This window comes from Tachysurus vachellii, chromosome 25 (genome assembly GCF_030014155.1).
Source record: "Tachysurus vachellii isolate PV-2020 chromosome 25, HZAU_Pvac_v1, whole genome shotgun sequence".
Classification (NCBI taxonomy): domain Eukaryota; kingdom Metazoa; phylum Chordata; class Actinopteri; order Siluriformes; family Bagridae; genus Tachysurus; species Tachysurus vachellii.
This window is the reverse complement of record NC_083484.1, coordinates 12,913,163-12,936,866: the sequence shown is the minus strand read 5'-3', so window position 1 is coordinate 12,936,866 and position 23,704 is coordinate 12,913,163. Positions and strand designations below refer to the sequence as shown.

At 37.7% G+C, this 23,704-nt stretch overlaps 2 protein-coding genes across 2 annotated transcripts; one reads left to right on the top strand and one right to left on the bottom strand.

Annotated features, from left to right (window-relative positions):
- The first annotated feature begins 1,410 nt into the window (after positions 1 to 1,410).
- ncam3 (neural cell adhesion molecule 3) lies at positions 1,411 to 10,889 on the top strand. The gene is made up of 17 exons (XM_060861949.1): positions 1,411 to 1,558; positions 2,237 to 2,323; positions 3,563 to 3,748; positions 3,953 to 4,090; positions 4,660 to 4,803; positions 4,912 to 5,029; positions 5,185 to 5,339; positions 5,881 to 6,014; positions 6,383 to 6,515; positions 6,759 to 6,926; positions 7,085 to 7,204; positions 7,716 to 7,718; positions 7,953 to 8,080; positions 8,432 to 8,594; positions 8,817 to 9,012; positions 9,762 to 9,881; positions 10,341 to 10,889. The coding sequence occupies exons 1-17, from the start codon at positions 1,495 to 1,497 to the stop codon at positions 10,384 to 10,386; spliced, it is 2,103 nt and encodes a 700-aa protein (XP_060717932.1). The 5' UTR covers positions 1,411 to 1,494; the 3' UTR covers positions 10,387 to 10,889.
- A 2,024-nt stretch (positions 10,890 to 12,913) lies between these two features.
- Positions 12,914 to 23,337, bottom strand: si:dkey-65b12.6 (IgGFc-binding protein). The gene is made up of 13 exons (XM_060862177.1): positions 23,199 to 23,337; positions 20,545 to 21,729; positions 20,111 to 20,451; positions 19,446 to 20,019; positions 18,720 to 19,318; positions 17,804 to 18,374; positions 17,043 to 17,638; positions 16,358 to 16,928; positions 15,737 to 15,933; positions 15,506 to 15,641; positions 15,107 to 15,429; positions 13,912 to 14,470; positions 12,914 to 13,068 (listed from the first exon to the last, which is right to left on the bottom strand). The coding sequence occupies exons 1-13, from the start codon at positions 23,245 to 23,247 to the stop codon at positions 13,055 to 13,057; spliced, it is 5,715 nt and encodes a 1,904-aa protein (XP_060718160.1). The 5' UTR covers positions 23,248 to 23,337; the 3' UTR covers positions 12,914 to 13,054.
- Between the last annotated feature and the right edge of the window lie 367 nt (positions 23,338 to 23,704).

Here is a 23,704-nt window from a genome sequence, read left to right as displayed (position 1 = left end):
TGTGGGGATTTGTTATCATTCGGCCACAAGAACTTTAGTGAGATCAGGCATTGAGGCTGAGGAGGTGAGGAGGCCTGGGGTGCAATCAATGTATCGGTTCATCCAAAAGGTGTTCAGTGGGTTCTTCTCAAGAACTCTCATGTTCTCACTCTCATGCAAACCATATTTCATGCAGATTACTTTGTTCCCAGGTTCACTGTCTTGTTAGAACAGGTTGGGGCCTCTGAGCTCCAGAGTACGTAACTTATAATGCCTCTTCATACAATGACATTCTATACAGTTGTGCACTTCCAATTACCTGGCAACAGTTGGAGGAAGAACCTCATATGGCTGTTACGGTCAGGAGTCCACAAACTTTTAAGTGTAGCGATCTTCACAGCAAACAGGTGTCTAATCAGGTGTTTCCTAATATTTCCCTTTTTAGAATTACAATAAACCAAAGATATGATTATTAAATTCTAGTAACAAATATGCTATTATATTCATTCATTCATTCATTCATTTTCTACCGCTTATCCGAACTATTCTCGGGTCACGGGGAGCCTGTGCCTATCAGGCGTCATCAGGCATCAAGGCAGGATACACCCTGGACGGAGTGCCAACCCATCACAGGGCACACACACACACTCTCATTCACTCACGCAATCACACACTACGGACAATTTTCCAGAGATGCCAATCAACCTACCATGCATGTGTTTGGACCGGGGGAGGAAACCGCAGTACCCGGAGGAAACCCCCGGGGCACGGGGAGAACATGCAAATCTACACACACGAGGCGGAGGTGGGAATCGAACCCCCAACCCTGGAGGTGTGAGGCGAACGTGCGAACCACTAAGCCACCGTGCCCCCCCCCCATTATATTGTAATATTTAAATAATATACTGTATAATTTGTAATGTTTGGATATTAAAGATGTCAGATAATTCACATTTGAATATCTAGAAAGAAGCAAAATGCATAATCTGCCAACAGAATATGAACATTTCAAGGTGTTAATGAGTCAGAGCATCTAAATCAGGCCACATACAGTAATCTTATGCTCTAATGATCTCAATACAAACTACTCTAAAAAAAAAAAAGAAAATTGCACTTATTTTGCTGAGAAAATGTTTTATGTTCTGCGTTTTCATGTCTTTAAATAAATAAATAAATAAATAAAATGCACCATGATGCAATACATTCCTTCATCATGAGGTCTCAGGAGAACGCTGTCCTCGTGCCATCCGGCGCACTCATGGAGAGGCGCAGCAGCTCCGGCGCCTGTCAGGGTAGGGCACGTTTTTTTTTTTTTTTGTCATCCTCCGCGTCAGCGGAGAATTTCAGCAAAGCATCAGGACGTGGAAACGTCGGCGAAGATTTTTAGAGATAGCGATTTTCCGGTGTGTCTCCGTCTTCAGCCTCGTCACAGAGTATAAAAAGAGTAGGACATGGAAGAGGTTTTTGGATTTTGGAGCATCTTTTACGCATCGGGTTCACCAGCTGTAGAGAACCATGGACATGTCCGCGGTCACACTCACAATCTTTGGCTTTATCTGCATTCTGTCCACACTGACAGGTAAAAACTTTACATTTCACGGTTAAATTACTTGTTTAAAATATTGATAAGAAGATTATAACTGAACAATAACATATTTAACGGTATAATTTTCTCAAAGATTGTAAACACTATCAATGAAACATTATTATTATTATTATTATTATTATTATTATTATTATTATTATTATTATTATGTCTGGGTAATAATAATATGATATATGTTATAATAATAATAATAATAATAATAATAATAATAATAATAATAATAATACAAGAATATAGTTTGGCTCATAACTAATAATCACAATATTGTATTCTTATAATAAAAAAAACAGACATACGTAGACATATAATTAAATAATTAATATCCTGGGCTTATGACTTTCACTATACAGGAAGAAATTGTGGCCCAGAAAGGAACTCCTCTACTACAAATAGCCATTGACTTCTTTCCCAGTCTCCAGTCATAATATCTTAGAGCTAATTTTAGCCTTACTATACCCTATCTCAAATGCACTTTCTTTCTTTCTTTCTTTCTTTCTTTCTTTCTTTCTTTCTTTCTTTCTTTCTTTCTTGTCATGTGATGTGTGTTTTTTTTGTTTTGTTTTGTTTTTTAACATCTATATTAAACCGTACTCAAAAGCACATCATGATCCCCGGAGTAGTTACTAATAAATGTTTATTTTACTATTTTAGATGCTACAACAGAAGAGCCCAAAGTGGAACTCCTCACCCAGAGCAATGACGTTGTGGTGGGAAGCACAGTGTTGTTATTTTGCAGAGGTTAGTGTATGAGATAAACAATTGAGTAGCCTGTCATTGGATTGTCAAGCTGTCATGAACGTGTCAGTGTATTAATCAAAAATATGTGAAATTGGCACATTTTGGGGACCAATTCCTAGACTTTAGCTCATCTCCTAAACATCAAAATTGTAAACATGACTATCCATCTAAATAAGTGGTCTCAAAAGGGAGAAGTTAATAGTCTGTTGGTGATGCATTATTCATTCATTCATTTTCTACCGCTTATCCGAACTACCTCGGGTCACGGGGAGCCTGTGCCTATCTCAGGCGTCATCGGGCATCAAGGCAGGATACACCCTGGACGGAGTGCCAACCCATCACAGGGCACACACACATTCACTCACGCAATCACACACTAGGGACAATTTTTCCAGAGATGCCAATCAACCTACCATGCATGTCTTTGGACCGGGGGAGGAAACCGGAGTACCCGGAGGAAACCCCCGAGGCACGGGGAGAACATGCAAACTCCACACACACAAGGTGGAGGCGGGAATCGAACCCCGATCCTGGAGGTGTGAGGCGAACGTGCTAACCACTAAGCCACCGTGCCCCCCCTTGTTCATTGTCTATATTATAGTATATTGTAATATAGAGTGCAGATAATAGAACACTAACTACCATAAACTGTTGATGCGTTGTTTATAGTCAGTTTATATGCTGGTTCTTTACAGTTTTTACAGAAGGTTTGTTTAGTGTCATGTGCAGAGTGTCAGCAAATATTTACTGTGAAAAGAAAGAAAAGCTTTAGGGAAAGAAATGCATCAAGAAAAATTCTAAATCAGTAAAATGATCTTTGGAGAAAATGAACAATATGAAACCATCAGCTATACTGCGTAAAGATCTGTTGAATATATTTGAAATCTCAGTGGTATATCTAGACAGATAAGTATTCCACAATGCTGTTGAATTCTCAATTCTGATTGGTCAGAAGGTGCTGATTAATTTTCTGTAACAGCTGCTCTGAATCCAATTTCTACACCATATGAATTACTGGTTTTACATGTAATTATTATGTTAAGTAGTTATATTACTTCTATTAATTCTAATATTATATTAACTAATGTTAGTGTGTTAATATTCTCTCTCTCTCTCTCTCTCTCTCTCTCTCTCTCTCTCTCTCTCTCTCTCTCTCTATATATATATATATATATATATATATATATATATATATATATATATATATATATATATATATAAAATCCATTTCATCTACAGCTAATAAAGCTACAACATTCAAATGGCTGAAGGATGGTGAAGATCTGGAGGACAACATAGAAGATGAAGAAGAAAAAAGTAAATTGACTTTAAAGAATGTCAAGTTATCAGATAGCGGAAACTACACGTGCCTTGGCGATTTTGAAGGTGACGAACACGAGCAAATCATCAGCATATATGTCTATGGTAAACCATCTTATCATTTTAAAACTTACCAATATATACATGTACATATATACAATGATATAACAATGTACAAATCATGTTCAGTCGCAATGTCTGAGAACGTCCCAGGGCCTTCATAACAAAATAGGACCTGAAATGAAACACATGAAATGACATGTATGTATTTACATGAATTCTGTACTTTTTGTCCTCTCTTCTTGTTAGAGACACCAAACTTTGGTTTAACTAAGACATACCATGAGTTTTTGGTCAACCATACAGCGCATGTTCCATGCCTGGTCACTGGGAAGCCTGAAGTGGAGATCAACTGGTATTGGAACAATATCCTTGTGATAAATAACGGTAGGATCTTCAGTAAAGGCTTTTGATGTGTTGTTGCATTGTCTTAAATTATATTATGAATGTGTTGTAAAATGTATCTTCATCTTAGATATTATATTATTATTATAAATAATAGTTAGGATTCTAGTCATTTTATCACCCTTTTTGTTCTCCAATTAAAATAACCTAGGCATATATTCTGAAATATTTACATACAAGCTGTTTTTTTGTTTAAGAAAACATTTACTGTATAATACGTTTTATATGAATTTACTTTAAGGGTAATAAATAATTATTTTGAACATGTTCAACAAAACAGATCTGAACTGTTAATATTTCTGAATTTAATAAACAACAACACTGATTTTTTTTTTTTTTTTGTATTTTAAAACCCATGACATGTTCATGAAGCTTTTGCTAACCAGGGACCTGCAAATTTGTCCAAGTTTGTTTCTGTAAGATAAAGAGATAAGTTGAGATAAGCTTCTTGAATTAACCCTATTTCAATTGCTAGTGTTATGATGTTATACTGTTGTTATAAGAACCAGATCAGTGTTCATTTCTAATTGCTACATGTATCTGTTCCACAGAAACGAATAATCTCAACGTTCTACGAGACGGGACATTGCAGATTACGAACATTCAGAGAGAAAATCATGGCACCTATGTCTGCGAGGGAAAAATCAAAAGGCGGCCCAAATCCCAGACTCTGAACATCTCTGTTGTTGTAAATGGTAGGGAATAAGAAAGTGTACAGTTAAGAATTCAATGAGTTAAATGCTGATTTATCTTAGGAAATTGAAAGATTATTAATGTAGAATGTCTCTTCTTGGTTCCTTTAGTTCCACCAACTGTCATCGTTCGTGGTGAGAATGCGAAGGTTGTGGCTGGACCAAATAGAAGTGTCAGTTTAACTTGCTTGGTTACAGGAACACCTCATCCAGTTATTACCTGGGAGATGTAAGTACATTAATCCTTTTAACCAGTATACTAGCGTTCCATTTGGCGGGCAGAACGGAAATCTTATCTTATTTTTTTTTTATCTCTGTCCATCAAATAGAGCTAAAATGCAACAGTGTTGTTATATTATTATTATCCATCTCTTTTCCTCTTAGGCCTGACACATCAGATTCCTCTCGCTACATATACAACTCAGACAAGAGTAAACTCACCATTCCAGGTGTGGCCAGAGAGGACTCTGGGAAATACGTTTGTACCGGAGCCAATAAAATTGGAAAAGACAATGCAATATTCACCCTAGATGTTTCAGGTGAGAAGATGTGACATGAACATATTGCTATCTGAGCATTTCTTTACAATTTGTCATTGATTTTTTGTGTAAATGTATGTAAGATTTTCAGTCATATGAAGTAAGGGCTGATGTTTACTGCAATATTCACATGCACTATACAGATACACTATATAGGCAAAATATGTGGACAGCGATTATCTTACACATCCTCAAAAAAGTTTCAATTTCAATTTACTGTTATTAAGAAGCCCAAACCTGATTCTGCAAACTAATTAACGAATAAACAAATAACCAGCTTAAATTGTGTTCACTTTTATAGAATTATCTTAGTCGAATAAATCATCTTTAAAGTGGGGCACATGGTGGGTTAGTAGTAGGAATTTTTGTATCACACATCCAGGAATTAATGTATGATTTCTGCCACTGCTCTGTCTGTGTGCTTCTGTGGTGTTTGCATGTTCTCCTCATTCTTCGGCTTTAATGCAAAGCTCTTCAACACCAATTTAAGCAAAAATGTTGTTTTTTTCTATTCATTTTGTTAACTGGTTGCTGTCTATAGAAATTCCATCAGTACATCTGAGCAAGAGTGAGATGGTCGTGAAGCCTGGGGACTCAGTTTCTGTCTTCTGCAATGCCAGTGGACATCCCAAACCAACCATACAGTGGCTGAACAAGAGCAGGAAAGGTGGCATGGTAATAACCTTTCGATTATTAGCTCATAAGTCATCGTACTTTACTATAATTCTATAAGAGCATTTATTTTAATGCAGCTATGGCTAGTATAACAGAGCTAGCTCGTCCCATCATCAATAAAATCTTTCATTTTTCAAATCCAAATTAGACTAAGATATTATGTTCTTTTCAAATGGTGTATTTTTATGGAAACAAATGCAACAGCACCCCCACTGGCCATAATACATAAGTTTTTTTATTTCATTTCAGCTCTTCCTAATATCAAGTCCAATATATCACTGATATATTTGCAGAATTGTAGCTTTATGCACAGTTCACAATATGTCTTGTTCTTCATTCTTTTTCCTGTGTATGTGTCTATAACAAAGTCGTCTACCGGTCGAGTGAGAGCCGTGGAATCGCAGCTTCAGATTGAGAATGTGGTGATTTCTGATGGTGGAGATTATTCCTGCAAAGCCACCAACGAGGCAGGAAGCAACACACAGAAATTCATGTTAATGAGTAAGAGCTAGCAAAATAATTTTGTCTTTTCACGTATAATAATATTTGTTGGAATATGTTGGCTGGTGCCTATTCATCATGGTTCTACATAAACAAGTGATCATTTTAAGGAATATTTTAAAGTTTGAAATTATTTTGAGTGTTTCTGTATTCTCTAAGTGTAGGATTTTCTGTTTTCTCACTTCCTAAATTTCACATTATTTTTTTTTTATTCATAAAAGTCTTTTTCTTCTTTACTTTTAGCCTCTCCAGGAGAACCAACCTCGTTTACACTCTCTCCTGGACCCTCTGCGTTCCGCATCATGCTACAGAAACCTGTCCTGGACGGAGGTTCTCCCATTACTCAGTACATCATCCAGTGGAAAAACAAATCACAGGAATATTGGAATGAGATTGCAATCCCATATTCTGGTAAAAAATAAAAAATAAAAATAATTCAGTATATTTTTCATTGTCAAAATAATAATCCCATTAATCAATTATTTCATTAGTTAAATAATTCATGTAAAGACACTTGTGTATTTAAGGTCTGAAAAAAGTTTAGAATTTTTGCTAATGTTTCTAAAAAGGTCCACTGGAGGTCACATCCCTGGAGCCGTACACTGAATATTTTGTCCGCTTTGCTGCTAAAAACAAGCATTTTCTTGGAGGATTTTCTGATGAAGGGAAGATTCGCACCCTGGCCAGACGTGAGTACCAACAACACTCCCTCAACACTCTCTTCTCATTTTGGCTTAGCTGCTAAACCTGGGATTATTAATGTACTCTTAGAATAGTCCAAGAGGTTCTATGTTATAGTTAAGGATTATTAGCTTAGCATGAAACAAAAACACTCTATTGGGCAGTTGTACAGAGAACATTTGAGAGTGACAACTCAGGAACTTATAGATGTACTAAAGTTTTTATTGTAGAAATATGAAGCCATACTTTTTCTATTTCTAGAATCCAGAGTAACTTAATAACTTGGAACAAATTCCGTATTAGTTTGTATAAGAGGAAATTTCCAATCTTTTCAACTTTCAATCTTTTACTTCTGAATTTCAGTCCAAAAAGTCATGTCATGTTTTATATTAATTTTACAAATCCATTTCGCATTGCTCATTTCTCTTGTGTTTCTTTTCCATCTGATTAACTTGCACCGTGCCATCGTGACCTGTGTCTGATGATGTCATCACCATTGCTTTGCTGCTGTTATTATAGAGGGTGAGTCAGTGGTAAAACATTGTGTATTTGTGTATGCACAGTTTATGCATAATGTTTTTTTTTTACCAAATTAAATAGACAGACGTGTGGAATATTTAGGTTTCAGTCGAGGCTAGCATTGTTTGCCATCATTTTTTTTTAGTTAGTTAAAAACAAATAACTAAAATAAATAATGTTAGTTTTATGTTAGATTTTTTGACTCTGTTGACTTTCTACTTTTGTTTGTCTGTGTAGGGGAACCAGAAGTACCTGAACTGTTGGCAGACGAGGGCCAAATAGAGAAAAACACCTATTCAGTTCCATTTAAGCAGCTCAGCAATGGCGGCTCTCCTATTAAATATTATGTTGTGCGCTACCGAATGGTTAGTATGTAACTGAATGACAAAAGACTTAAATCAGTGCTTTATAGGTAATATTTAATACTTTTGGAAGAATTCACAAGTGTTAAAGCATTATAACAGTGAGAAATATATTTTATTCATTTAGGATTTTGTAGATATATTGAATATTGTTGATATATTGGGATGTGGTAGCTCAGTGGTTAAGGTGTTCGACTACTGATCAGAAGGTCATTGGTTCAAATCCCAGGTCCAAGAAGTTGCCACTGTAGGGCCACTGAGCAAGGCCCTTAACCCTAAATTGCTCAGGTGTATGTAAAATGCTGTAAATGTAATATTTTAAAATAACAGAAGTCCTTATATTTATATCAACAGAGGAAGGAAGGTGAGCCCTGGAGAGAAAAGGAAACAGATGCAAACTCCACTAGAATTCACCTCCAGAATCTTGAGTATGACAGTGACTACGAGGCTGAAATCTTTGCTGTTAACGTTAATGGCTTCTCCAAAACCGAAAAAGTCTATTTCACCATCCCACAAGGTAAATACTGTCCCCATTGATAAGCGCTTAAATCTTACCCTGCATTCACATCTGCAGCATTTTTGTGTTTTATTCTCAGTGAAAATAGTCTTGACATGTGACTGCAGGTGTGAATGTAGGGTTTGAATGCTTCAATATGTTTTTTGGATTCATTAGATGATAATGATGCTAATATATTTATTCTATATACATATACTTATGTTTATACCAACTCTCTTACAGCTTCACACAGCTTGGGTAAAGGTGGTGTAGTGGCCATAGTGTTGGTCATCTTCCTGTTGATGCTGTTTGGGGTTGATGCTTTGTGTTGCTATACAAATCACTGTGGCATGATCAACTTCTTGGCCCGGAAACTGTTTGGTCCCAACATGTCCGAAACTAAAAGTATGGAGGAGGGTGTGTTTAACAACGTTGCTGTGTAAGTAACTTTTTATTTTCATGGATACAGTATATTTCTTCTATATATAATATTAATACGCATTAGAGACCTCATTTATTAAACTGGACATAAATACATTTTTTCGTAATTTGTATGCAGGGACAAAGAAGAATTGTGCTGTTCATGAAAACCTTGACTGATGAGTCTTAAATCATATATAATTAGTCCAGAGTTACTGCATTTTTATATACATTATATTTATTGTAAGATAAAAAATTTTTTACTTCAATGTACGAGACTTTTTTTTTAATGAAAATTCTTAATCGTAGCCGTTTCATATTTCTGACTTAATTCATATTAATGCAATCCAAAACAAAGGCATAAATTAAGCTGAAGAGAGCTAAATTAATACAATTAGAGCTAAATTAATAAATTTTAAATTTTAATTTGCTATAAATTCCCATTCTGTCATTTTCATCACTGTGAGATCTTTTATGGCATTTTGTGGGCATCACTAAATGTAAACACAGGAACATGCTTGGTAATCTAGAACTGATTGGCATTTCTCAATATATGCACTAGAGTCCAAAGAAAACAGTTTAGTTTGGTTTGGCTAACGAAAATATTTACACACAACTTTTTAAATCCAAGATTGATAAATGAGTCTCAATGTCAATTGCAGCTTATGCTACTCTGTCTGATATTCACATTCTATAAATGTTCATTCGCTCATAAAAAGTGATTACTGTGAATGATCCTACCATGTGTGTTTTTGCTGGTTTATCCAGAACCATGAATGGGCTTGAGAAACAGAGAGGTAGCATTCCAAAACTACAGCCACAAAACAAGACGGGAAACGGAGTGCGGCCGGACGTCACTTGTGACAAAGCACCTCTGACCAAATTTGAGTAGGTGTCTATATACGTTATAGGGGTCCATACACATTATATACTGATGTAACAGTCCACATAAGCGACATACTGTTACACAGGATGTCAGGGTTGTGTATATTTTTATACATATATCTATATATATATATATATTCTATATTTTTAATAATATGGTCTAAGAACTTTAGCATTTTTATTATAAATACTATTTTAAACAATTGACTGCCATTAAATGGTTCATTCAGTTAATATTAATTTTGGCATTTTAGTGAGATTGATTAGACTTTCTTTTTTTTTGTAAATAAACATTCTAAAATGATCATATATTAGCTACAGAAATTGGTAGCTAACTAAGAATGGTTTTTATGATATATTTTGACAGGAATGCTAAAATGTTGACTATATAAATTAGTGACGATCCAACAATACAAAACAAGACATAGATAATGAAATGCTATTTGTTTTCTCTTTCTTTAGGAAAGAACCAGCCAACGCTGAGTCAGTCAATGAAGCACGACTGTAAAATGTTTTTGACACCAGACCAAAAAGAAAGAAAGGCTTCAGTTGCATTTAATAGTATGTGATTGCACTGATAATGACATTAACAGGGTAAAGAATGGAAATGTAGCTTTTGATAAATACAGTCAATTTGTAGATATACGAGAGCAGCTAAATGTGTACAGGAATAAGAGTAAACAGATTTTCTATGCTAATCTGTGCCATGAGGGTCATACTCTTTCAACATGCTGTAATGACTGAAGCAATCATTATGGGAGGATTTTATTTGACACTGATGAACAGACACTGCATTATTATAATTGCTAATTTATTTAATATATTTTGGCATTAATGTATTATTATGGTTATGATAATTGTTTATTCTTTTCTGCATGAATTATATTGCCATAAGCTTAGCATACGGTGCATGTACATGCAAATGTGTATGATATAGATTGTAAGCAGTGCTGTATATTTTTGTAAATACATTTTGTCATTTTACTGTAATATATGTTTTTAAAAATTGCACACAGTGTGGGTTATTTATTATACAGTTTAATTAAGTGTGTCATACACAACTTATTGATAAGTGCTAGGAATTTGCTCAGGTGAAGTTGGATCAGGAACATCTTCCGCTACGAACGCTCAGAGAGAGAACTGACACATGCACAAAAAGCTGTATCAGAATCTATTTCACAAGCAGCTTACTGTATATCCAGAGAGACTAATATTTATCTACTTTATAGATTCATTCATTCATTCATTTTCTACCGCTTATCCGAACTACCTCAGGTCACGGGGAGCCTGTGCCTATCTCAGGCGTCATCGGGCATCAAGGCAGGATACACCCTGGACAGAGTGCCAACCCATCGCAGGGCACACACACACACTCTCATTCACTCACGCAATCACACACTAGGGACAATTTTCCAGAGATGCCAATCAACCTACCATGCATGTCTTTGGACCGGGGGAGGAAACCGGAGTACCCGGAGGAAACCCCCGAGGCACGGGGAGAACATGCAAACTCCACACACACAAGGTGGAGGCGGGAATCGAACCCCGACCCTGGAGGTGTGAGGCGAACGTGCTAACCACTAAGCCACCGTGCCCCTTACTTTATAGATGTCCAATTTTAATCTAATAACAAGACAATGCCAATTTTAACAAGGTGTCTAGTGTCTGTAATACAGTAAGTATATATATACACTGTATACTCACCCTCATTAATCTTCTACCGCTTATCCGAACTACCTCGGGTCACAGGGGGCCTGTGCATCTCAGGCATCATCGGGCAGCAAGGCAGGATACACCCTGGACGTAGTGCCAACCCATCACAGGGCACACACACTCTCATTCACTCACGCAATCACACACTACGGACAATTTTTCCAGAGATGCATGTCTTTGGACCGGGGGAACCTACCATGCATGTCTTTGGACCGGGGGAGGAAACCGGAGTACCCGGAGGAAACCCCCAAGGCACAGGGAGAACATGCAAACTCCACACACACAAGGTGGAGGCGGGAATCGAACCCCCAACCCTGGAGGTGTGAAGCGAACGTGCTAACCACTAAGCCACCATGCCCCCCTATATATATACATACTAAAAAGTGACAAGCAAGAGCCAGCAGCCAATCAGGGAAGAGCTAATGAGTTTAGCAGGGAAGACAAAAAGTTTCTTGCAAAAGCAGAATCAGAACAAAAACATTCAAGCTAAGTGTGTTATTGTCGGGATTCTGCTTTTTGCAGATTTACACTTTGCAGACTTACACTTTGTAGTCAGATCTAGTATCTGTAATACAGTACTTTACATTTATATGAATTTTTGGGATGATGCCTGGCAGCATTTTCTGTGTTTATCGTCCCATCATATACATCCACCCACCGTTTGCTTAAAGTTATTTGAGCAAACATTAATCTGTCACAGTTTAATTTGTGTGTATAGCACACACTTTTATGTAACTAGTTCATGAAGGCGTGCCATGTTTACCTGATGAACTCAACCGTTTTCCTTATTAGTCAGCCTCTGAAATATCAGAAATAACTGGCTTGGTAACTTATATATATATCCATAATAACTTATGGACACAGCTGATAATAAACAAATGTGACTGTTTCATGTTTCATTGTTTCAATCCATCATTTGAATTGAAACGCAATGATTTACATTGACATTCATAAATAAAAAAGATATACTGTATGCATTTAAATGTGTCTGTAATTGGATCTCATGCAAGGAAATGCAATATAATAATAATAATAATAATAATAATAATAATAATAATAATAATAATAATAATAATAATAACGGATCGCAAACAAACGCAAACAAATGATTCTCTGGGTTTGTCAAAGATTGAAAGTTGTTATGCTTAATTCAGAAAAAAAAATATTCAAGTTGTCAGTACAAAAAATTTCCAGGTTGTGTTGAAGTTGCAGGAGTTTTGTTATTTTTATTGTCACTAACTGCTGTTAAGGACAAAGCGGCCCTGGACCACTGGGTCACTGGGTGCAATACAGAAATACACACCACTGAACACCACACAGTGTGCACATGCATTTATTTTATTTCATGAAGTCTTGCAAGCATTCAATAAAGAAAAAAGAAAAAGAAAAATCACATTAGCTAAAATTGATTTATTCTTGTTTACAGTTGAACAGATAAGCAGACCCTGGTTCGCTCCACTTGATTACTGGATTAGCTCTGTAACACAGCAAGAACATTAGGAAGATTAATGAGCTATTTATTCATAGCCTTTAATATGCAGGAATACTTAATTTGATGTTAATGTTTGATTCAATTGTTAGGTTTAGATCGCAATGTATATGGGGGATAAACAATGAAAAATCTAAATATGAAAAGTTCAGATACATGATGAATTTTTTGCCAAGCAAACTTGTATGAGCATTAAATACAGTACACGTTTCATAGAATGCACTGGAATCTAGGGAGGTAAAGTTCATTGACACTGATCTTGACTTTACAAAGAAAGAAAGAAAGAAAGAAAGAAAGAAAGAAAGGTTATAGACAGAAAAACAGACAATTCCTGATAGAAAGTCAGATGGAATGTGAGAGTGACACTAGATAGAAGCAGAGACAGTGTTATTTATAGAAAGACTGGTGGAGTGAGAGAGTGAAACAGGTAGATTCATAGATGGAAATATGGAGAGAGTGGAGTAGAAGAGTGTTATTTGTGGAACGACAGTTGAAGAGAGTGATTCAGAGGGAAATTTGGAAGGAAGATTTGATTTGGGCTTAAAATGGGAAAACATAATAATAATAATAATAATAATAATAATAATAATAATAATAATAATAATAATAATAATAATAACAACAACAATTATTATTGTTGTTGTTGTTTTTATTATTATTATTATTATTATTATTATTATTATTATTATTATTATAACAACAACAATATTATTATTATTATTATTATTATTATTATTATTATTATTATTATTAGTAGTAGTAGTAGTAGTAGTAGTAGTAGTAGTATTATAAGCTTAAACAGTAGCACAGAATGTTAACATCATTACTTACTGCAGTTGGTAATCTCCCTCCACTTCAGTGACACATCTGTGTTTGCCCACTTACAAGCGTTTGCATAAGACGTCATGACTTTGCAGTAGGCATCATGGTTTCCGTGAGTGAGACAAGTGTAATAGAGACAGTTGTATGAAAACTGCCCGATTTTAACTGTATTGTTGCAGCTAGCAAAAGGCCCAGTTTTGTCGTCTAACAAGCCACAAAACTGGGGGCCTCGATACTGCCGCAACTCCTCTTCAGAGCATGATGGGAAGTGCCAGCACTTCGGGTCGTTGTCGAGAGTGCTCCATGACTGCCCCCATTCTGTGTTGCCTGCTGCAGCAATGCCTGCCGGTGTGACAAAGTCATCATCGCGGTTGTCGTTATAGGTTCCACACATGCCCACTAGGTTTTTATAGTAGCTACTGGACACGGTCACCCTGAAGAACTCGCCCCAATCAAACGTGACCTCCAAACCAAAGTCTGTTTGCAGGGTTCCTCTTATTCCTGACTGTGTTATCCGGATACGGTCCGAGTCCAGACTCACAGGCAGGATGGATTCCTTTCCATCAATCTAGGCAGCACAAAAGACGGAACAGTTTATCATGTAATCATATTACTTTAATGATTTATGCATTTTAGAGGATATGGTATAAGAGGTTTTAAAACTGTATGTAAAATTGTATTACTTAATCCCCTTATGTTACAGTACATTTATACATACATTATCTGATCCCTGATAAAATGTTCCAACAAGTATAAGTTTTCTTTTATTTCAAATTAGTCACTTTTATTTGTTGCCTTTTTTATATTACATTATATTCTATTTTAACACACTTTTATTACATTTTTATATTTTTCTTTTTTTTGTCACTGCTATTATTTACAGCATATCTATCAAATTGCCTTTTTCTTGTTTTATTTTTGATGCAACTATTTAGTTCAGATACGGTATTTAAGGGTGTGAAATGTTCAACATGAATAGAGTTTTATTATTATTAACTTCGGTTCCAAGTTAGAATTTTACTGCCCACCTACACTGCCATACACAGTAAAGCAGCAGTGGAATGATTTTTTTTTTTAGAATAAAAATAGAGTTAAATAGAGTTATTATTATTATCATTCTTGCTGCTGTATTGGTATTGTGATAACTAATCACCTATGTAGATATCATCTTATTATGTATAACAAAACGATGGGATTTATTCACCATCACTTTGTTGCGTTCGTGTTGAATAATGACGATTTCATGGCCTGAAAACTTCATGGTGGCTATCTTGAGGTAAGTGCCATGTGTGCTTTGTTCGTTCTTGTTAATGATGATGAATTCCGTTAGGCTTTTGTCTTCACCCGACGTCTTTACCATAATGTAAGAGCAGGTGCCCTGAAAAGAAAACCTGCTTCCATCGAAAGTTATATAGTTAGGGTCTCCAAAAACTTCACATGAGGCGTTAGAGGTGGCCACGCACACTGCTGCACTGTCTCTTTCTATACATTTCTCTTTCTCTCGACATTTTTTCTTGCTGCAGGGATCTGGAACAAAGTAAGACAATGTTATTTTATATCACATTATTTGCAACCGCATAATAATGAGATTACAATTTCTTACCACGTATGCATGTTGGAATGCCGTCCGGTGTGCGACAGACCTCATCTTCCTTACAGTTCATGGACTGACATGAGAACTGTCCAGCCTTACAGGTGCATTTTTCTATACAGTCTCCTCTGACTACTGACTCCCCAGACTGCAGGGATGATATTAAAATATTTAAATTATTTGACTGTTTTGTATGCAGGAAGCCAAGTCAACCAGAAAATTGTTACTAATTCACTAATTCACCTTGTAATATCTTCCTTCCACCGAACAACCACAATCATCTACAAGCTTACAGTCGCCTCCATCAAAGACAAAGCCTTCATCACACTGGCAACCTTCAAGACACTCCGGACAATTAGGTGCCACGGTAAGGCTGGCACAAGTTGACGTACAGGTGTCCGCACATAGCTCATAGTGACTTTTTACAGGACAGGTCATTTCTTGAAAAAGATGAAAAAGAAAACCGTATTAAATTTCAGCAGCATGTTCATTTATCAGGGTCACTGAGAATCCAGAGCCTATTCCAGGCATGAGGCAGTAATACGCCCTTGCTGGGACACCAGTCCATCGCAGGACATCATGCACACACACATTTATATAATCATTCATCCTTGGGGCAATTTATAGTCAGCAGTTGACCTGTTAGCATGTTTCGAAACAGATGTGGACATGAGGAGAAACTCTAAGCTGAAAAATAGGACACTGGAATTGTTAAGCACCAGTGCTTCCTGTTGTGCTACAATGGCTTCATTAACACATAAAACTTAACCATAAACCCAAGAATACCAGAAGCAAGCCCCCTGTGACGTAGCTGTCAACATAAAATAAATAACAGACCTTATTCCATAACATATAGCTACTTACGGCAAAAGGTTGAATTCCTCCAACGGCTGATGGAGACCCCAGCTTGTTGACAACGGACCACATAGTTTTGGACATGGCGGCAAACAAGTGTCTTATCCCCCGGCTGTAATGTGACATCCTTTACACATGTATCATAGAATGGTGAAGGTGGTATTTTGGAATAACAATTAGAGAACGGGCCTTTCTCCAAAGTTAGGATTTTGCAATCATTGTCTCCATCTTTTTGGCCTCCTGTTTCAGGCCCTGAGCATGTGGAGCCTGATGGACACCCTGTGTGACAGATCACTCCTTCCTGAAGCACCAGCCAAGCTTCAACAAATTTCTCAGCAGAGGAAGCTTGATTACCATTTGGCATTAGGAAGTCATCTGCCTTGTTATCATTATAATTACCACAAAGACCTTGGACAGCATTTTTGTAAGTGGATGGGATTTCAACTGTGGCCATCGATACGGTGTCATAGGTCACCTTTAGTCCAAAAGAAGTTTCCAAGATAATGAAGGCACCACTCTGATAGATGCTCACCCGTCTTCCTTCAAGTGTTACTGGAAGAAGAGCTTTAACCTCATCAACCTGCCAATAACAAGAATACAGCTACAATTTTTACAGCTAAAATCTCCATGGCTGGCATAATAATCATGATGCCACCTTACATTAATATATAAATGTGATGCAGTTAAACGTTACCCTTATTTCCCACAGAAGACCAGGAATCAGAGCAATCTTATATTGGTTTACAACTATGTCGATTCTTCTTGTGACCACCACAGTAGAAGATATTTGCTGCACTGTCACACTGAAAGGCATCTTCTTCTGATCTGAAGTCTGGACTGTTTCCACTAGTTTGTACACACAGTCCCCTTGCACACTGATGTGGTTCCCATCATATGAGTGGTAAGTCCCAGAACCAGAGACAGAGCAAGATCCTTTGCCATCAGGATGGCAGGATTGAACCCCATCACGGATTTCACACTGCTCATTAGGACCGCATGAGAAATTGTCTTTACATGTGACATTTCCTTGCTCTTTGCAGACACACATTTGGCTGCACTTGCCTTTGGGGTAAAAGACTTGGTCAAGCTTATAGTACTGGCCTTCATATACACAGCCGCATTTCTCCATCGGGACACACTCGCCGTTGCTCAGGATAAATCCGACATCACACACACAGCCTTCGATGCACGGTGCACGCTGGCAAGCTGCGGGCTCGGTGAAGCCGTTGCAGGTCTGGGGACATCCAGCAAGACACACATCATAGTGGCTATTAGCTTTGCAGGATGCAGCTGTGAAGAGAGTATCAGAGACCAGTTAATCACACACACATGGTCAAGTGGAACGGATCATTAAGAGTGACTCGTTAATAAAGATGAATTAAAATCAATTCTATATTTAAATAAGAAATAATAGAGCTGAGAACTAGAAAACCTAATTAACAATTAAGCACTTACGACAGAAACTGTCAGTTCTCCATTTCTCCACAATGCTGTGTGCTATCTGGCATGCAGCCGTGTAGGCTGTAAGTGCATTACAGAGAGCTGTAGAATGACCACCGTACATACACATGTCATACACGCAGTCTTCATAGAACTTGGTAGGATTGATTTGGCTATGACATGCTTTAAATGGGCCATTTGTATCCGTAAACAGGCTGCAAGGCTTCGTGAAAGCATCCTTATTCCTGTCTTCAGCATCACATTTGGGACACTTCTGGCCCTTGCACTCGGCCGAGCAATCGGGGTCATTTCTGGCTTTCCAGCCATTTCCAAATGCAGTAGGGTTTGTTGTTATGCTTTTGTTTGGGAACATCAGGTCGTCGTTTACGTTTCCATTCCAGTTACCACAGAGACCGCCTACCTGGTTACTATATGTACTGGGGAGAGTGATTTCAACGTAGCTATCCCAGTTAAATCTCACATTCATTCCAAAGTCTGTTTTAACCACTCCAAAGGAACCACTACGGAATACGGATAGCTGACCACCCTCTTTCTCAAATGGCAAATTTACAAACAGGTTGTTGACCTATGACAAAAATGGAAAGATATTATGCATTGTTTTATGTCCACTGTACACTAGTGCCCAGTTAAACTAGAGCTATAACAAGCATCCATACTTCAATTGTCATTACTAATAAAAATACCATTCTTTGTTAAATACATGCTACACCACTAGGCATAAAACTTGTGTATATGTGAACAGGGTCGTAGCTCTAATATTGTGTGAAGCACAAAGAATATCCGTTAGGCTAATAATGGTTAATCAGTTTGACAAGGAAGCATATAGATTGGCAAAATAGTACTTGGCCTCAAGCTATAAAATCATCTGATAAGTGAGGGTGATTTCATATAGATAGGAAGAACAACCTACCATCACTTTACCATTATTGTCTTTACTCATGACAATGGTGTAGCCAAAGATTTTGATCTCCACAGACTTGGTGAAGGAAACAACTTTATTCAGTCCTCTGTTTTCATTCTTGACAAGAACTTCAAAGGGCACCAGCGACGTGTCAGATGTGTTGACCAGTTTAGAAAGGTAATAAGTGCAAGTACCCTGGAAATCAAAACGCCTCCCATCAAAGGTTAAATAGTGGGGATCTCCACTGCCTATGCAGTGCCCGTAGGAAAGTGGGGAGCAATTTCGAACACCGTTCTGGATGTTACACACTTCAGAAGACTTGCACTTTGTTGGTGTACATTTGACTTGTCCTGAACTGCAGGAGCATTTCTTAGTGCATGTCTGGTCACCCCAGAATGTCTCAGCAGGAGGGTAATAACGGTTCTCATAGGTACAGCCACATTGTGCCAGTGCTACACATTTGTCTCCACTGAGGACAAAACCGTCATTGCACTGGCAACCCTCCAAACAAGGCTTTTCACATTTGCTTGGTGCATCTCGATCTGCGCAGGAGGCTGCACATGCAGTTCCACAAGGTTCATAGTGACTGTTTACTGGGCATTGCAATGCTGTTAATATATAAAAAAGAAAGATTTACAAGATTTAATTAACTTCTTTTAAAAGACAGTAAACACTATGTGCCACATTGGGTGTTACATTTCTTCAATTTCTTAATTGCACTTAATCTTTACTTACGGCACTCGGACAGCATCCTCCAGTTGGAATTAATCTTCACTCCAGCTGCCATGCAAGCCTCGGCATAGATACGCATATTTTCACAGAGAAAACTTCTAATGCCTTTATTGATGCACACATCATACACACAATTGTCTATGTATACACTTGGGTCAACAGTCTTGTGGCAGTTGGCAAATGGCCCAGTTGTTTTTGCCATAAGACCACAGTAATTATCTCCATCATATTTTTCTTTAAGCCCAGGTGGGCAGATGAGGCACTTGCCCTCACAGTCATCACGGCAGAACAAGTCATTGTCTGAAATTTTCCAGCTCTTGGCAAACTCCAGGATAGTGGAAAGTTTTGTTCCTTTGGGGTCAGACTGCTCATCTGTCCCATCTCCATTGTAGTTCCCACAAAGTCCACCAAGTGACCCAAAGTAGGTGTTGGGCACTGTTATGTATAGCATCATGTTCCAGTCATATTTCACCTCTAAGCCAAAGTCTGTTGTTATGAGTGCATTCCAACCACTTTGTACCACTTCGATTTTTCCTTGAGCTAGACTTACAGGCAGATGAGTGATTTCACCATTCACCTGAAAAGGGTACAGATGCAAACTTTTTTTTATTATTATTATTTTAAAAATAAATGAGCAGCCTGCACATTTGTGTATTTCCTCAACCTACCTCAACTACACCCACTTGCTTGCTGGCAAGTATTGTATAATTGTACACATTGACTGAGACTGTCCTGACATAGGCCACCAAATTACTACCTCTGCGATTATTCTTTGCCAAAATGGTGAAGGGGACACGACCATTCTCACTTTTTACAGTCGTGGCCATAGTGTATGTACAGGTGCCTTGGAAATCATATGTCTTCCCATCAAACGTTTTGTAGTGCGGATCACCAACAGCCCAACATGTTGCGGTGTTAACATGGACACAGACTCCTTTCTTACACTCTTCTCTCCAACGGCATTTAACAGATTCACAGGGATCTTTCGGAGGTGGTGGTGGAGAAGGAGCTGAAAGACAAAGCTTAGAATTTAAGTCTTTTAAATTCAGTGCTAATTTCATTTATTTGAATTCAAATGGTTCACATACAGATTATAACCTACCATTGCATACTCCTGTTGTGGCATAGCCATGTCTTACTTGTCCACCATAAACATAGACAGCCTGTGGTGAGTCTTTGGATATGGTTATAGGACCTTTTTGGGTACCCAGAGATGTGACAGCCCATGAATACTTCTGGTTTGCAGGAAAAACATTCCAATTCAAAAACCCAAAAAGAGATTTACTGTTCTTTGTCTCTGAGACGACAACAACAAAATTCTGGTAATCTTCTTGTGCATAAACAGTCCATGAATTGGACATTTGTGATACAGGAATTATGTTAGTCAAGAATTCATCATAGGGGATGTTGGTACTGGAATACATAACCATGATCTTTTTATTGCTTTGGATTACTGTAGGATAATTAATTGCAACATTCAGAAGCTCTCCAGATCTAAGTGATTTTTGCTGGGGTAGTGGACCATAATAAACCGTCACATCAGTATTATCCTCAGTTGCAACAACATGGGCTGTGTCCTGGCCAATAAGCAAAGGGTGCATGGGAGGAATTAGGTACTCATCAGATAGTGACTCTATTGGCACCAGCTGTTCAAAGACATGCTCACATGTGCCAACAAGGCTCAGGCATTCGTGTCCTGCCAGGACGGCTACAGGGAGCTGAGACTCAAGCCTAGTTCCTGTTAAGGTCTTCTCACTACGAAGCAGATAAACCTGATAAGGAGCTAATCTGATATCCATCTTTATTCCTTGCTTCAAGTGTATCTTGCTATTAAGCAGTAGGTTTGAATAAGGTAGAATATTAATTGTGTTGTCTTCCTTGCCATTGACGATAGCCACAATTTTATTAAAGGGACTGCTTTCTGGAGTGAAGACTACATATCTCTTGCCCAACTGGTGATTGGGGAATATCACACTGCTGTCTCCAGTATATGGCTTGATGTGCGTGGATACCACTGAGATGTCTGTATTGGAAGAAATCAGCACTGTTTTGGCCGAGACTCCATCTTCATAAATCTCAGCCTTGTTTGGAAGGGTGACATATTTGGTGGAACCTTTCTCAATAGTTAGTGACTGTTTAAAGTTGAGCCCCTTGATTTCGACTGTAACAGTAGCCAAGGACACCTGAGCTGTGATGGTGAGTCTGGGTTCAGCTTGGCCATCATTACCTATATGATTAGGCATGAAGGCAGTGATGAACTCCTTGCCTATTGGGCAACCACTGACTGCTGGAGAAAAAAACAAAACATTACTGTCAGCTACTTTATATTGTTATCTGCACTTATTAGTGCTTTAATTGTGGTAATTAATAATGATAGTGGGGGCACGGTGGCTTAGTGGTTAGCACGTTCGCCTCACACCTCCAGGGTTGGGGGTTCGATTCCCGCCTCCGCCTTGTGTGTGTGGAGTTTGCATGTTCTCCCTGTGCTTCGGGGGTTTCCTCCGGGTACTCCGGTTTCCTCCCCGGTCCAAAGACATGCATCTTAGGTTGATTGGCATCTCTGGAAAATTGTCCGTAGTGTGTGAGTGAATGAGAGTGTGTGTGTGCCCTGCGATGGGTTGGCACTCCGTCCAGGGTGTATCCTGCCTTGATGCCCGATGACGCCTGAGATAGGCACAGGCTCCCCGTGACCCGAAGTAGTTCGGATAAGCGGTAGAAAATGAGTGAGTGAGTGAGTGAGAGAATAATGGTAGTGATAATTATACACAAAGGATGAGTCTGAAACCAAAAACTGAATTCCTTTGTCTGGAAAGTATATTAAACAATATTGTTTATATGTAAGGGTGAATAAGGAGAAGTCTGAATAATGAGCAAACTAAAGAAATGGAGGATTACAAAGGATACTAGTCATACTTGATACATTTATCTGTTCATCCATCCATATTGCCATACATATCTACAAAAGGACCTAGGGAATCTGGAGCCCAGGTTGATTGACACCCTGGATGTGAGTGAACAATTGCACACACACTCACACACCCATTCAGTCACTACAGACAATTTAAAGATGCCTACAATGTCTTGTGCAGAAAGAGACCATGCAATGCATGTCTTTAGGCTGGAAAAGAGAAGTGCCCCAGAGAAAACCTACAAGGCACAGGAGAACATGCAAACTCTGTGCACACAGGACAGAGGAGGGAAGTGAACCCAATATGGAACCATCAATAGCCTAACCTGGGAATACCTTAGGTGGAAATAAAACCTATAAACCAAATATAGAGTGTATTTTTGTGAATTTAGAGAAAGTGGTTCATTGTGCAAACAATCAATACTTAATTATTGCTCAAACACAGTTACATACTCTAGTGAAATACCTTTGGACACCTACAGTAGATACCTGGTGGTCCACAAGGATACCTGGTGGACTATTGTTGTTTGAACACATGCAAGATGAGAATATTGAAATCTTTTACGGTGCAGTATAAATGTACTATTGATGAGAAGGTCTGCTCATTAACATTCTTTTAAATCATTTAGAATCATAAGTGTATTCCTAACAAAATATATTAATAGCAATAATCAATAATCTAAGATATATTATTGAGATTACATATTTGATATAAGGAGTTTTTATCCCTATCTGTTTGTTCTTATAACAATAATATAAAACTTATATTATAATGAAGAGCATATTCAGCTCAGTTATTACCATTTATTAACATCTCTTCTCTTGTACATAATGAAATCTTCACTTACCAGTTGCTTTTAGAATAGCAACACATAGTAGAAAAAGGTTAATCCCCATGTCTGCAAAAAAAAAGGAAATTTAATATAATTTAAGGTAAACTATTTATCCATAGTAAACTCATTTGTATAGAGATATATATTCACAGGCCGAACTTCACAGTGAAATGAATTCGAAAGCAAAACACACCTACAGCCTAGGTTAGGTGACATCAACAATGGGAGGTTTAAATAGCATTAGAGATGAGAACATTATCAAATATTTGTTTAAGAGTTTGTCAGAAACAGGATCTCATGTTTTTCATACCCTTTTGCGTAAATCCACAATCATGATTGTTTATGTACTTGCACATGATTAAGACCAATATCATTAATTAAACAAACACAGTCTGCTCAAACTTAGATTTAGGTTCATCCCTAAAGAGCAAATAGACTAAATTTAGAAAGGACTGGGTTTGTTTGGCTAGCTATAACACTTAAGATGATGCACAAACATTGACTTTTTTCCATGTCTGTTA

Excerpts from the sequence above, each read along its gene's own strand:
- ncam3 (XM_060861949.1), top strand. The coding sequence starts at position 1,495 with ATGGACATGTCCGCGGTCACACTCACAATCTTTGGCTTTATCTGCATT. Across the intron at positions 2,324-3,562 it reads AGTGTTGTTATTTTGCAGAG|CTAATAAAGCTACAACATTC; the intron begins GTTAGTGTATGA and ends TTTCATCTACAG. Across the intron at positions 5,030-5,184 it reads CCAGTTATTACCTGGGAGAT|GCCTGACACATCAGATTCCT; the intron begins GTAAGTACATTA and ends TTTTCCTCTTAG.
- si:dkey-65b12.6 (XM_060862177.1), bottom strand. The coding sequence starts at position 23,247 with ATGGGGATTAACCTTTTTCTACTATGTGTTGCTATTCTAAAAGCAACT. Across the intron at positions 20,020-20,110 it reads AGCAAGTGGGTGTAGTTGAG|GTGAATGGTGAAATCACTCA; the intron begins GTAGGTTGAGGA and ends TACCCTTTTCAG. Across the intron at positions 14,471-15,106 it reads ACGAACGCAACAAAGTGATG|ATTGATGGAAAGGAATCCAT; the intron begins GTGAATAAATCC and ends TGTGCTGCCTAG.